Source organism: Argopecten irradians, chromosome 1 (assembly GCF_041381155.1).
Source record: "Argopecten irradians isolate NY chromosome 1, Ai_NY, whole genome shotgun sequence".
NCBI lineage: Eukaryota > Metazoa > Mollusca > Bivalvia > Pectinida > Pectinidae > Argopecten > Argopecten irradians.
The window spans coordinates 62,209,266-62,225,205 of NC_091134.1; the positions used below are offsets into that span (position 1 = coordinate 62,209,266).

The 15,940-nt window shown below is 37.8% G+C and overlaps 1 protein-coding gene across 6 annotated transcripts in view; it reads right to left on the bottom strand.

The window, feature by feature from the left end:
* Positions 1-1,501: 1,501 nt before the first annotated feature.
* The window catches only part of LOC138336742 (cilia and flagella-associated protein 47-like), a 42,855-nt gene continuing 28,416 nt past the window's right edge, over positions 1,502-15,940 (bottom strand). For all 6 annotated transcript variants that reach the window (XM_069286303.1, XM_069286318.1, XM_069286311.1 and 3 more), the window contains 17 exons: positions 13,796-13,919; positions 13,293-13,498; positions 12,656-12,799; positions 12,097-12,215; positions 11,921-11,975; positions 11,614-11,762; positions 11,210-11,357; positions 10,875-11,050; positions 10,392-10,499; positions 9,034-9,250; positions 8,657-8,813; positions 8,091-8,331; positions 5,154-5,422; positions 4,706-4,877; positions 4,182-4,343; positions 3,743-3,911; positions 1,502-3,057 (listed from right to left, as the gene is read on the bottom strand). In XM_069286303.1, coding sequence (XP_069142404.1) covers positions 2,833-3,057; positions 3,743-3,911; positions 4,182-4,343; positions 4,706-4,877; positions 5,154-5,422; positions 8,091-8,331; positions 8,657-8,813; positions 9,034-9,250; positions 10,392-10,499; positions 10,875-11,050; positions 11,210-11,357; positions 11,614-11,762; positions 11,921-11,975; positions 12,097-12,215; positions 12,656-12,799; positions 13,293-13,498; positions 13,796-13,919 — 2,841 coding nt within the window. In that variant the 3' untranslated portion in view covers positions 1,502-2,832. The remainder of the gene's footprint in view (positions 3,058-3,742; positions 3,912-4,181; positions 4,344-4,705; positions 4,878-5,153; positions 5,423-8,090; positions 8,332-8,656; positions 8,814-9,033; positions 9,251-10,391; positions 10,500-10,874; positions 11,051-11,209; positions 11,358-11,613; positions 11,763-11,920; positions 11,976-12,096; positions 12,216-12,655; positions 12,800-13,292; positions 13,499-13,795; positions 13,920-15,940) is intronic.

Below are 15,940 nucleotides of genomic sequence, written 5' to 3' on the forward strand. Positions count from 1 at the left end.
ACTTGAGAAAACATGATAAAGTGTATCGTATATGATTGGAATACTATATGTATCAATGGTACATAACTGCCTCAGAATATATTTTGTATATATATTTCTATGATTTCTCAGCTGTGTGCAAGTTATAACCTGTACCAGACCTTCTACATAATTATTTGACCTAAGTAATTTAACACTGACCGGTAATCTGGTATTTCGGTGGAGACAAACTTATTTATATTTTCATGTTGCCAGCTTTTGATACACATAAATGAAATTGAACATATTTTTACATTTATAAAAATACAACTGTTAAATGTAGATTTCTCCAGCTAGGAGCATGGAGCACGTTGTGTCACCTACCGTGTAATCAGGTTGTCATTAATAAATGCATAATAATGTTCAGAATGCCCTTTTCTATCCGGCGCTATTTACACTGTGTGTTGCTCTGACTGAAGATTTAAATGGTTTCTCTGTCTTTAATGTTTATAATGAACTTTTACTAGACATATGGAGGACCAACTTACTTGAAACAAGTGTTTGTAATATCTACATCATAATAATGTTAATGTATTGTAATTGTCAAATGTCAATTAAGTATGATGTTGCAAGCTAATATGATATGGAGGAGTAACTGTTATTAGAAGTTCATGATGATTATGTACATTCAATATAAGCAGGTAAAAAACATGTTATTTCTTTACATCCTAATGAATAATTTGGGTATGGCATTTGTTATCATTGCTTTTCTAAATTTCTATGTATTGCACTAATTGTAGTATATGGTGAAGTGATGTTTACAGGACAGCTCTCGTTCTTATTTGATAAAGCAAAGAATGCTTCAAACCAAATTGCAGCAGGTTTTTTTATTTTAACATCCGAGTAGAGTTTTGCTGTAAAATGAATGGCCAATGAATTGTTAGAAAATGGACATGTAGTTATCGGCGGTGCTAGGATGTTGGCTTTGTTATGGGGGTCTGGTTTATGATCCTGTAATGAACTTGTGTATTTTGTTTCACTGGCATTATTGTTACATCTCTGAATCTGTCGAGTGAATAAAGGGTTACAAAGTCATCTGGAATTTTATTGTTTCTAGCATCATAATATTGTTTATTGATAAACTAAATTTGCCTGAATTATCACTATAAAATGAAGTAGTGCCAGATAACTTTATTCTTTGTTAGACTGACAAGCAGTTATCTTGGAATTTGATAATTGAAATTTGTTATTGCTATTTCTCAGAACTTTCTGAAACCTTTTGGAGATTTCCCCTAGTTCCTTGTGCCAATTGCATTTTGGAACTGATTGGAAAGCATGATGGCAGACGGGCATCCATCTTGGATTTTGACAATAAAAATGTGTTATTGGAGCAATCGGTGCCTATGGTATCTTAACTGTGGGCTTAGTTTTTACTAGACAAACATGGAGCCATACACAATCATCTTATCTACTGCAAGAGACTTGGCATCTGTTTGAATTATAATTCAAATTTTTTTCATGAAAATAGAAAGAAAATTACTAGTAAATGTATAGATCATAATTTATTTCACAAAGAAAATATACAATTTTTACAACTTGGTAACTTCAACAGAAATCTTAAACGAGTTCTCTTACACCAACATGCAAAGTAAGTGTTTTGTACAAGGAATACTTGGGTATAATACATTAAGCCTACAAGTACTTTTGACAACATACAAGTGTAATGCTTAGTCGATTTAACAGAGCTGATACAAAATAATATCCAGTTATATCACTTTGTATTTATAAATTGTGCTATTCTCAATTACATAGCATACTGTGTCATTAATGTGGAAATACCGCATGTTATTCAATATCACAGAACAGGAAATGCTGAAAAAAACATGAATGCTGACAGAAACAATGGAATGCTTTACATGTCACACAAGGAGTGGAATACATACAAATCTGTTATAGATGTGTACAACGGATAAAATAACATTCAATTTGTTAGTGAAAAGTTTGCTTTAATTTCGAATTGATTCTTCTCAATAAATCACATGCTATTTATTTATACATCTTTCGTTTCACTTAGATGATTCCTTTAAGAGTGCTAGCAGTAGTCATCCTATGTATAAATACTTGTTATAAAATCAAATGGACGGAACAAGATAATTGCACAATTCATGTAAGCATCACATATAGATAATTTTATTATCAATGCCAAGTTGGTAAAAACAATTTAATTGGGCATGTCACTGGCACCAATTGTGCATCAAATATCCTTTAAAACTATATAATGTTAACCAAACAATGCTTTACTTGGTGGTGAATCATTTATTTTATTGGCATTATGTGATTTTGATAATATAATACTGAGTTATATACAATATTAACAATCTAAATTTACAAGGGGAGATAATGCATAACAATAAATAAAAAATTCTTTGACATGATTTTATACACTCGGGAAAAATACTTACGAGATTGTTTTTAGAAAACTACAAGGTTTCCATGTATATATATTACTATAAAATATCAATGCAATTCTTTATACAGTGAAGTGTCAGTATTTCTTTGCTTTTTTCATCTGACAGTGATTGTAAGAATTCTTTATTCTATAACAAACATAAATATCTTTCATATCTCTTAAAAATATCACAGTTGTTATCAGCAACAAGCACACTAATCCTTTAACAAATCTAACATGTTTTTAATTTGTACTTTTCATATTATGTCCTTTACAACAGCACTTCAATGGCTGATGAAACCACTCCAAAACTTCTGCTTCATCGGTTTTCCATCAGTTTGGTATAAAGTCCATCATGTTTCTAGAAATCTTGGATTTTAAATTCATTCTTCCATTATACAGCATATTAAATATGTTATTTACTATCACGAAAGCTGGACAAGTTTACGGGGGACTAGATTTGCTCCCTTGATCGGCGACGACACTGCTGTGGTTAGTAATCGAATGTTTTCGCGGATGTAATTGATGCGCTCCATTCTGAGTCGGGGGTCAGGATGTGGTCCAGCCATGGGTTGGGTGGAGATTCCTCGAGGTGGATTGTATTGTGGAAGTACACCTTTTACATTGTAACTCCACTGCATGTCCGGTGTCTGAAAGTAAATCATTAAAACAGAGTCATATTGTGAGCAGTAGTTCTTATTTGCACAAAAGTATATAGAAGTTGTAATTAGATGTATTACTTCATGTTTACCTCAGACTAAGTTGTAAAACAGACAGTCCCCCTAAATAAAATATATAACTACCCTTACAGAAATAAAGCGTTTGTGGCAATTAAGCGGTAAGCTTGCAGTAAACTTTGCTACAACCAAATTCATTTGCAAGAAATGTTTGCAGCAGTCTGCGGTTAGCTGCAACTTTCTCGCAACTTTCTTGCAAACAGGTCAGGTTGCAGGAAGATTGCAGCAACCATGTTTACTGTGAAGTGGATTGCTGCAAATCTTTTTCGAACAGAAGTAATTTACTTCCTTTAATTACTGGTCCAAATTAAATAGTCTTTCTTAGTAAAATGTGTTTGTTAGGAAAACTTGAAAGATCTACCTTTTACCTTGATAATAAGTTTTTATCGGAATACAATTGACAATAATATCAATGCTATATGTGGTCATTCATCAGATAAACCATGGTGATATACTTAATACAGTTGTGTATCGCAAGGTGGTTGGTCATGATATAATACACATGAGAAATTGATGACTAAAGCCTGATTGTTGTAGGCTATTTCAACCTTTGTCCACATTCATTAGGAAAAAATATGTCAATGCCTTCTATACACACCTGTATGATTAATTTAGCCTGATACAGTTTTCCGTAGACCGCTGGCTTGAAATTAATTTTAAAGAGAGTTCCGTTGGTTCCCTGTGGCAGGAGTTCTCCAGTCTGAGGACTAACAACAAACTCGGGATCACTTCCGGCAGCAAAGTACGCGTTATATATAACAGGGTGTCTGCAAAATAAACAGCAATAATTGTTAAACAGTTCTATTATCATCTTCATAGGATAATAATTCACTAGAATTCTATCCCATGAACTGTGCATCTTTATATATTTTTTATCTCTTTATAGTACAAGATAAATATCAGTGTCCATCAGCTGCCGGAGATGCATATGGATGTTTGATTTTATAAATAACTTTTGACATTGACAACCCAGTTGAATGTTGTGTAAACATCAAGACTATGAGGACATCCAAAGTTAACAGGAGTTCAGAACTTACTTGGCCTGACTGTTGAGTCTGAAGCCTATACTGGACTCCTGGTTCAGGCCAGTGGCTTCGATTGTGATGGTGTCGTCGGTGGGTGGCTCTGCTGCCACAAACCTCAGAGGGAAGCGCCACAGGCCACCGGTGGCTGCCTTAACCACTAACTCAACATTGTGGCTGTAATACAGAAGGAGTCAGCTTTATATGGCAGTGTCATTGGGTACACAGTGATATACAAGAAACATCGAAAGATACTTTGAAATGTTTGGGGGTGAAATCATGGCAAGGATATTGTTGGCTACATCACGCAAGTGGTGCATCTAAAATCCTATTCTTTTATTATCAATTTCTTTGTTTGTTTATTGTTTTGGAGATTACCAAAATAAAATAAAAGTTTGAAAAATATCCCCAGGTATTAACTGTATTGTGAATAAAAAGACTACAACATGCTTACAAAACGTGTCTTTTGATATAGCTATCATCTTTGTTTAATTACATAAAAGCAAAATAAATACAAGCGTAAACGGCTGTCTACTCACCTCATTGGTTTGAAGGGTGCATACACAACATTGTATACAAGGATGACGAGCCCAGAGCTGGTGTCACGCTGCTGACGTACTAGCTTTATGGCCACAGAATTCTGAAGATTCTCCTTTGATTCATTGTCAGCAAAACCCAACTCATGCACAAATTCTTCTGCTGTGGCTAATGCTGTAAAAAGATGAATCATCAAATAATAAATAAAGAGAAGGTATAATTCCTCTCTAAACCAAGTGTAACTCTTTTGTTAAAGTACAATTTAGCTTTGTTTGTCTATTATCCATCAGTAATTCACATGTACAGGTTTCTATTTTATCATTACCTTTTAATTAAATACACTTTATAACATTCACTGTTAAGCAAAGATTAATGTTGAATTGTTTGGTTCAGAAATTGATTTTGTCAAGGCCGACAGTTTCAGACTGAACAACCAATTAATAATCTTACTTTCTCCTATGACGACACCATCAGGGACCTTAGGTTTTTGGTTCTTAGGAGTAACAGATCTAGTCAGTATGCTCCTCTGTGGTCCTGAGCTAGCCGGGGCGACTCCTGCCAGTGTGACCTCTAACCTTTCCTCCACACGGTCGCGAGCCTTACATTCAATGAGAGCCCCCTGTGTGTCCTTGGCTGGTTTGGACTCGGGGATTCCACTGATGGGGTAGACCCATCTGATCTCCTGTAGACCCTCACTGCCAGTAGCAGACAGCTGGTAACTGTTATAGACATCAATATACAGTGAGACTTAATTTTGAACTTTTATCAACATTCTTAAGGAAATTCTCTACAACATCTTTGCATCTTCTTGAATATATATACCTTATTCTTATTCCTAAAAAGGATTTTCTAATAGATTCAGTATACTTCATACAAAAATTGAGTTCAAAGAATTTAAATTTAAATTTAAAGGCCCACTACCTTTCCAAACTATAAAGGTTTCTTAAAAACCTTAATAACATCAGAAACAAGAGGCCCAGAGGGCCTGTATCGCTCACCTGGTTTTTTGTTAGTAATTATCACAAGACTCAGACAATTAGAAAAATAAGCAAAATTGACTCCCAAAGTTTAATTTTGAATCACAACCATACAATGATGCTATTGATACCATACAAATATGCTATCCAATACATAGGTTCAGAGACAAAGTAATTTATATGAAAATAGTAGCCTAATTGACCTTTTGACCTCGCATCTATTGCCGTCTAAGGCCCCGGGGGTCAGCCCTATCATTTGTACAATTTCAAATCCCAACCCTATAAGGATGCTACCATTGCATTATAAGTGCTCTTCCATTCTTAGTTGCAGAGAAGAAGTCGTTTATATGGAAATAGCTAAATTGACCCCTTTTGACCCCACCCTTCAGGCCCCCGGGGGGGTCAGCCCCATCATTTGCAAAATTTTGAATCCAAACCCTATAAGGATGTAACCATTGCATTATGAGCGTAATCCCATGTTAAGTTGCAGAGAAAAAGTCATTTATATGGAAATTGACCACTTTTGACCCCGCCCCTCAGGCCCCCGGGGGGTCAGCCCTATCATTTGCACAATTTTGAATTCCCACACTATAAGGATACTACCATTGTATAATGGGTGCTATACCGTGCTTAGTTTCAGAGAAGAAGTCGTTTATATGGAAATAGCCAAATTGGCCCCTTTTGACCCCGCCCCTCAGGCCCCCTGGGGGTCAGCCCCATCATTTCCACAATTTTGAATCCCCACCCTATAAAGATGCTACCATTGCATTATGGGTGCTATACCATGCTTAGTTTCAGAGAAGAAGTCGTTTATATGGAAATAGCCAAATTGGCCCCTTTTGACCCCGCCCCTCAGGCCCCCCGGGGGTCAGCCACATCATTTGTGCAATTTTGAATCCCCATCCTATAAAGATACTACCATTGCATTATGAGTGCTATCTCATGCTTAGTTTCAGAGAAGAAGTCGTTTATATGGAAATAGCAAAATTGACCCCTTTTGACCCCGCCCCTCAGGCCCCCGGGGGGTCAGCCACATCATTTGTACAATTTTTAATCCCTACCCTATAACGATACTACCATTGCATTATGAGTGCTATCTCATGCTTAGTTTCAGAGAAGAAGTCGTTTATATGGAAATAGCCAAATTGACCCCATTTGACCCCGCCCCTCAGGCCCCCGGGGGGTCAGCCCCATCATTGGTACAATTTTGAATCCCCACCCTATAAGGATGCTACCATTGCATTATGGGTGCTATCCCATGCTTGGTTTCAGAGAAGTCGTTTATATGGAAATAGCCAAATGGACCCCATTTGACCCCGCCCCTCAGGCCCCCTGGGGGTCAGCCCCATCATTTGTACAATTTTGAATCCCCACCCTATAAGGATGCTACCATTGCATTATGGGTGCTATCCCATGCTTGGTTTCAGAGAAGAAGTCGTTTATATGGAAATAGCCAAATAGACCCCATTTGACCCCGCCCCTCAGGCCCCCGGGGGGTCAGCCCCATCATTTGTACAATTTTGAATCCCCACCCTATAAGGATGCTACCATTGCATTATGGGTGCTATCCCATGCTTGGTTTCAGAGAAGAAGTCGTTTATATGGAAATAGCCAAATTGACCCCTTTTGGCCCCGCCCCTCAGGCCCCTGGGGGGTCAGCCCCATCATTTGTACAATTTTCAGTTAGTAGCCCATAAGGATGCTACTAGCCAAATTTTGTTGAAATCCGACCAGCGGTTATGGAGAAGAAGTCGATTGTTGACGGACGGACGGACGGACGGACGGACGACGGACGACGGACGACGGACGACGGACGACGGACGACGGACGCCGGACGCCACGGTATGGCATAAGCTCACCTTGGTCCTTCGGACCAGGTGAGCTAAATATATACCGCTGGCCTAAGATAAGGTTACAACACCGAACATGCAAAATTTCCTGCGGAATATATGATAACAGTGGAGAGTCATTTGGCTGTTTTGCCGTCTGGCCCAATGATTCTTAACTACTGCACGGTATTTAGGACGATGGCCAGAAACATAAGACGACCCGTGTTATGAAAATTAACATTTCATTTATTTTAATCAAAGTGTTCTGAAGGTGATGATGCGTATAGTATTAACGGTAACTTAATAACTTTTGTGACTCTACACAATTTTTTGATCTCGTTTTACAGTCCCCTTTTAAAAATTAAAAGCTGTTTCGGAAAGGTAGTGGGCCTTTAAGTCCAGTGTCAAGAGTAACTAATAACTAATTGTGTCTTTTTTGTAAAGAAATATCTTTGAATATCGGTAAAGCATGTGATATTGAGGAACCACTTGAAACCAACATATAATTGCCAGATCTGAACAATATTTCAGTTTTTTACACTTATAAACAGCCCAGGTTAACTATAGTCTGATGGACCTACCCTTCACTGTCTTTAGGAGCATACTGCCATTTCCCTCCATCCTCTTTCCGTACTACCACTGTACACAGAGCATCATACTTCATCATTTCTGTCGGAGCGAAGCACACAGGGATGTCCAGTGTGGACTTCGGCCCAACTCTGATCAGGTTCCTGTGTTTGAGTAGCAGACAGAAGGCCGACTCTTCATCCGACTTATCACTGGAACTTCCATTCATCATTCCATCTATTTCAGAGTTTGTGTCTATAATGGCAGAAAAATATTTTTATAAAATACTCTGTAGATGGAAATTGTGGAAGTCTGAATTTAAAGACGACAATAACAAAGATTTTTTGCAAGCATTATTAAAAGTATCTGTTGCAATTTATCTTGATTATAGGATAGCACAAACTCAACAAATACATTTACAGATTTTAGTGTTTAAGAGGCCAAAAACTACAGCTGTTTGCTATCTTATTTCTGAACACATTCTATATCTTCATATTTCATAAATCATGACCACTTGAAATTACTACTACAGTACAAATTAATGTAGATGGCTATTCTCAGCTCTAACACATACACCTACCTCTCAGTAAGATGTCGACAAGGACAGCGTGATCCATGGGGTTACGGAAAGGAATGATGAGAGTGGTGTTAGATCCAGCCTCAGTAAACACACTGACGGGGTCCTGGGGGAGGGGCAGGAGGCCTGTCCCTGAGGCTATAAACACCCATTCACCAAGCTGTGGGAAGGGAAAATAACATTTTACTTCTCCGATCATATTAAAGCAGCAGTGCTTTAGACACTGAAACTTTGTACCATAATCAAACTGCATCAAAAGCTTCCAGAAATTCCAAAAGGTGCATTTGATCACACCTGTGATTTGATATATTATCAAATCTAATCTAACAGACGCATTATTAGGCTCTAACACAGGAACTAGCAAAACGTTATCGTCTCACCTGTTCACTGTTGAAAATGACCTTGGTCAAGTGGTCACCTTGACCAAGGGTGGACGGCATGAAATGAATGGGCACCTCAATGGACGAGCGTGGCCGAAGCACAAGAGGGCGCTCATTGTCACGCTCCAGTGAGAAATTGTTGGTGTTGGACATCATCGGAATCAGCTCCAGAGTTTCATCTGTTGGATTCTCCAATAGAATGGTCTGCTTTGTCCACCTGGAATGAATTATTAGCTATGTACTGGGTATATAGATGAACAACATAGTGTTCATATCATAGCAGGTGTTGTCCTTAACATACAAAGACTGCTGTATTCTCTGTGTCTGTAGGATTCCAAAACTCTAATATTGTACAGTCAAACCTCGATGATTCAAACTCCGATGAATCATATTTCTCGCGGTATCGAACTTTTTGTCTGGTCCCGAATTTCTTCACTATATAACATTACTAACTAACCCATGTATGAATCAAAGTTTTAAGAATCAAAGTTCTCGATGTATCGAACTTTTTTCATGGAACATTTGTTATAGAATCATAGATAACTGACACTCGATGATTCGAATAAAAATTTACCTGTACAGATCAGGTGTTCGCCGATACCCTGCGGCATGCTGTCACACCTAGCTGTCTCGCGACAGCCCTTCGATGGACAATATGGATTATGACAGCTTGTGTTGCTTGCTTGATATCATCAAGATAATTAATATCACTGATCAGGCCGATACCCGGTGCTTTGTTTTTACAAGCTGCATTATTAAATCATTAGTACGGCAAAGATACAGTTAGCCGTTTTTGATGTTCGCCGCCGCTATTGGTAGCTGTTTGTAGAATTTACTGAACGGGAAATAGCAAGCCACATTATTGGTAACTGTTACATTGAAAAACTTTGGCATAAATACTGGAGCAAATCGATCATTCTAAATTGAAGTATTTTGTAGGTGTTGTAGCGCTTTTGGTTCCTCCTTTCTAATTTTGTCTTTACAACGTGTGTTTGTTTTTGTATTCATTCTGTAATATTAACCATCGCTTAAATAGTCACCAAACGTACACATGTACATGAGTAGTACACGAAAGTCTTGTTTATAATGTACATGTATTGCTAACAATAGTAATACATGTGATTAATTGCATACTTCGTTTTTATTTTGTTTTGTTTGTAGTAAATACGATGATTATAAAGTTTACGGAATGGAGACGACATGTACACAACTACCACAGTTGGTCATGGTAAAAAAAACATCGGTCTAATTTCAACCATGAATAATTCAAAGTCTCGATGTTTCTAAGTTTTTCTGACGGTCCCTTGAACTTCGATACATCGAGGTTTGACTGTAATAGTTTTTGTAAGTGTACTTACCTTCCCAGATCACACTCCATGTGGGGTAGTGTTGTCTGTGGAGGGGGCTCAGCTTGTAGGCGAAGGTCATACCAGAATTCACCCACACTCTCATGGAAAAATATCAAGCTGAAATGTAAATAACATACAATGTAAGTGATCATGATCAGCATCAGGAATCAGCTGATAACCAATGTATTATATACATACCTGAAATGTTGTACTTATTTTGATAAATTCAGTAGACTTGCCAGACCTTAAGTTGTTGATAAGATGTTCTCAGCAGAATTTGAATACTAAATTATCTCCTACTAGTTAATTAAAAATTTGAAATCAGACAGGTACATTGCTGAGTCAAAATTATCAAGCCATGTTTTAGGGATGATTTTGATATTCTAGATACTGGTGGCCAGTCTAGCTTTACAAAAGAAAAACTCTTTCCATGAAACAGTAAATGCAATCATAATGTTTATCAGTTTCTGACATAGTCTGTCTGGAACCTACCTTCCTCTCTGTTTTCCGACGATGGCTGGTGCATATGTAACCGTGTAGACATCCTTCTCACCTGCGTCCAGAGTTATACTGGACGGACCAGAGAGGTTACGGCCCTCTATCTGAGCATCAATGGTGATACTGTGTGGTGTGGGATTTCTCACGATCACTTCAATCACAGCCTTTTTCTACAACCAAACAATTCACAGTGATTACCAGAGGCATATATTTTAGAGGGACTAATAAGTTTGAGATTTTTTTTATTATTTCCAAGATAGTGTGCTAAAGTTAAAAGCACTGTATATAACCAAAAAACAACTTAAATAATACCAAACTTATATAATTACCTGACAAGCACAGACGACAGACATGATACGCTCTGGTGGTGGGGGTTTCACATGGACCTCTAGGGAGTACCATATACGGTAACCATAGTATTTCCTACTCTCCTCATCCTCGTCCTCAGGGATTTCATCTCCATCACTGTCAACTTCACTGTTTAGGAAGACAATCCAATGTAAAGGGGTAATAATTCAATGATTATCAGGATGAAAAGAGCTTTATTTTCTTGGTATTCAATGTTTTCATACAACTAACTCAGAATGTACCTAGAATTTAATATCTTTTTATAGGAACAAAAAAAGCAAACAGAAAAGTGTGAAAAACAAAGTATGAAATAGATAACGAGAGTAATAATTAGACAAATACATTATCTAATCTGTATGTCTGATCATCATTATAAAGTACTTACATGACTGGGTTCTTGCCAGCGATGAAGGCCACAATGCCCTTGTAGATTCCTCGTTTCGAGGGAGTGAGAGACATGTTGTAGACTCCAGTCTTACCCTGGAGTACAGTCAGGGAAGTGTTTCCACTCAGGAATGGCAGGTCCGACTCAACCTAGGAATGAAGACACACAGCTAGTGATCCAAATAAGAATGGGAATAGCTCAACGTAGTACATGAAAACTATTGTAATCATTTGTACCAAGTTGCAATACTGCTTTATAATTAATCTCACTAAATAAAAAAGTAAAAAGAAAGTGCATAGATACTTACCCTATAACACATCTTCCTTTTGGTGACATTTGGAATCTTCAGGATATGTGCCGTGCTGAGAAAGAAAATATGAGATTAATTTTACTAATACACAATCAGTAACATATCTGCGATCAAATGGAAATAAAAACAGTTTACAAAACTGAAAAGAAAATATCATATTTTGTCAAGCATACCTTTTCTTGGCATCACACTTGATGACTACATGGTCGAGGGCCAGTGGTTTCTCCGGTCGGCCGTGAAGATGGTAGATATGTTCTGTACCATCCTCAGTATTAGTAAGTATAAGCTTCCCCTACAAATCAGATATTAGAAATCTTATACCAATGAAATCTTAAATAGACCTGACAATTCTGTTACATCATGTTAAATTATACTCCATGTCTATCTCAAAGTTTAAGAACAAGCTCTATAATACATATATATGGCATTATTCCGTCTCAAGAGTAACTTATTTACATATCAGCTAGCAAAATGTGGAAAATAAGGAAACAAGAAATATGCTTCAGAAAAAAAACTAAGAAAAGTAGAAATTCTGTATAATGCCATTATATCACATTTAACTTTAAAAAGGATGCTTCGCTATCCCATTTCATACTCTAATCGAAGTACATTTGTCCATGACCTGTATGTGAATGTTTGAAGGTGTAAAACTCTTGCTAAATAGCTATAATACAGAAATAATAATATCTATCTAGTAATAGCCTTCTACTTGTGAGTTACATATCAACTGACCTTGACCTCCACCTCGTTCTGAGGTTTGAAGACGAGTGGGTAGGTGGTGGGGTTGTAGGCCTTTACCAGTACTGTGGGGGGCCCGTAGAATCCTGATCCCTCTATGGAGGCCTTCAGAGGCCAATCATGATTGGTCATGTTCACCTGGTAAAATATTTATCATAGAATATTATAATTGAACTTCAAATTTTTTTTTCACTTGAGGTACATTTTTAATAGATTTTTTTCACATAATACAAAGACAAATACAAAAGAAACATCTCTTTCACTCTCACTTTTAGTATTTAGTATATTTTGAGTGCCTTGTTTAAGTCACAAAAAGAGATTTTTTTAAAGTTTCGAAATTTTTTAGAAAATAACATTTTTGAAATGAAAATACTGGATTACATCTGTTGTGTATCTACAATGTATTTATATAAAATTTCTCTATGCAAATAGTAGTATTTATATTCACATATTATAAATCTCTAGCCAGATTTGATTTAAATTTGAAGTTTGTGCCTAAATTTTTTTTTGCTAACTTATGTTGAATACAAATAGAAATGTCTGTAATACATAAAACCCTTAGTAACACTAAATGCCCCTTTTCATGTATGGAGTATAAAAGAGAATGATATATAGTAGGAGAGAGACTTACAACTGGTATCTCTTGTGACACAGACTGATGGACTGGTGTTTTGAACTGTAACTCTGCCGTGCTGCCCTCTGGGTTGACGGTACACTCGATCTTATAAACCCTGACATCGTCACGGCCACGCAGGACCACCTCACATGGGTAGTGACCAGGCTCCTTGGCCTTGAACTTGATGGGCAGCTCCAGGAATGGCTCCTTGCCTTGATACTCTGCAGATTAATGATTTAATATAATAATTTATACAGTTTCTAGTCTGCTGTAGAAGACTGGGAAATATTAACGGTAAGCTTCTCAATTTTATTATCAAATCAGCCAAATAGAGAAAACTTTTAAGATCTGAATCATTATCTGCAGATGCCAATCTAACTTAACATTAAAATTTCAGAAAATTATTCTGACATTCAATTGAATTGAATTATAGTAAATCATTGTTTAAATTTTCTCTGAGATTTGAATATTAAACTTTACAGCATTAGATATACAGTGTCAAGATGTTGATATCGTACCAGCAGCTGAAGCACTGTAAGATCGTGATGATGGAGGAGGCATCATTGTCAGTTTGTTTGGTAGGGTGAAGAACTCAGAGTCCACTTCCACAGTAAATTCAGCCTCACGTGGAGATTTGCTGGGCTGAAAGTTCAGGTACATATGTAATAAGTACAAGTGATGGCTGTATTCTGGTCATATCAAACTCATTATATACAAAATAGACAATATCAAGTTTTATGTTGTGAATTGCTTTCAAAGTCTACTGTTATATAAGATCTAACAAAGCAGCTATTAGGAATTACATATAGACTGCAGCAAAACATAAAAAAATGAAAAAGCAGCAAATTAATGTTAGGTTATTCTGATATTATCAAGCAAAATCCAAAGTAAGTAAATAAAATATCACTCTATATGTGCTAAAAACAATATACAAGAGGCCCAGAGGGCCTGTATCGCTCACCTGGTTTTTTGTTAGTAATTATCACAAGACTCTGACAATTAGAAAAATAAGCAAAATTGACTCCCAAAGTTTAATTTTGAATCACAACCATACAATGATGCTATTGATACCATACAAATATGCTATCCAATACATAGGTTCAGAGACAAAGTAATTTATATGAAAATAGTAGCCTAATTGACCTTTTGACCTCGCATCTATTACCGTCTAAGGCCCCGGGGGTCAGCCCTATCATTTGTACAATTTCAAATCCCAACCCTATAAGGATGCTACCATTGCACTATAAGTGCTCTTCCATTCTTAGTTGCAGAGAAGAAGTCGTTTATATGGAAATAGCTAAATTGACCCCTTTTGACCCCACCCTTCAGGCCCCCGGGGGGTCAGCCCCATCATTTGCAAAATTTTGAATCCAAACCCTATAAGGATGTAACCATTGCATTATGAGCGTAATCCCATGTTAAGTTGCAGAGAAAAAGTCATATATATATGAAAATTGACCACTTTTGACCCCGCCCCTCAGGCCCCCGGGGGGTCAGCCCTATCATTTGCACAATTTTGAATTCCCACACTATAAGGATACTACCATTGTATTATGGGTGCTATACTGTGCTTAGTTTCAGAGAAGAAGTCGTTTAAATGGAAATAGCCAAATTGGCCACTTTCGACCCCGCCCCTCAGGCCCCCAGGGGGTCAGCCCCATCATTTGCACAATTTTGAATCCCCACCCTATAAAGATGCCACCATTGCATTATGGGTGCTATACCATGCTTAGTTTCAGAGAAGAAGTCGTTTATATGGAAATAGCCAAATTGGCCCCTTTTGACCCCGCCCCTCAGGCCCCCCGGGGGTCAGCCCCATCATTTGTACAATTTTGAATCCCCAACCTATAAAGATACTACCATTGCATTATGAGTGCTATCTCATGCTTAGTTTCAGAGAAGAAGTCGTTTATATGGAAATAGCCAAATTGACCCCATTTGACCCCGCCCCTCAGGCCCCCGGGGGGTCAGCCCCATCATTTGTACAATTATGAATCCCCAGCCTATAAGGATGCTACCATTGCATTATGGGTGCTATCCCATGCTTGGTTTCAGAGAAGAAGTCGTTTATATGGAAATAGCCAAATTGACCCCTTTTGACCCCGCCCCTCAGGCCCCCGGGGGGTCAGCCACATCATTTGTACAATTTTTAATCCCCACCCTATAACGATACTACCATTGCATTATGAGTGCTATCTCATGCTTAGTTTCAGAGAAGAAGTCGTTTATATGGAAATAGCCAAATTGACCCCATTTGACCCCGCCCCTCAGGCCCCCGGGGGGTCAGCCCCATCATTTGTACAATTTTGAATCCCCACCCTATAAGGATGCTACCATTGCATTATGGATGCTATCCCATGCTTGGTTTCAGAGAAGAAGTCGTTTATATGGAAATAGCCAAATTGACCCCTTTTGGCCCCGCCCCTCAGGCCCCTGGGGGGTCAGCCCCATCATTTGTACAATTTTGAATCCCCACCCTATAAGAATGCTACCATTGCATTATGGGTGCTATCCCATGCTTGGTTTCAGAGAAGAAGTCGTTTATATGGAAATAGCCAAATTGACCCCTTTTGGCCCCGCCCCTCAGGCCCCTGGGGGGTCAGCCCCATCATTTGTACAATTTTCAGTTAGTAGTCCATAAGGATGCTACCAGTCAAATTTTG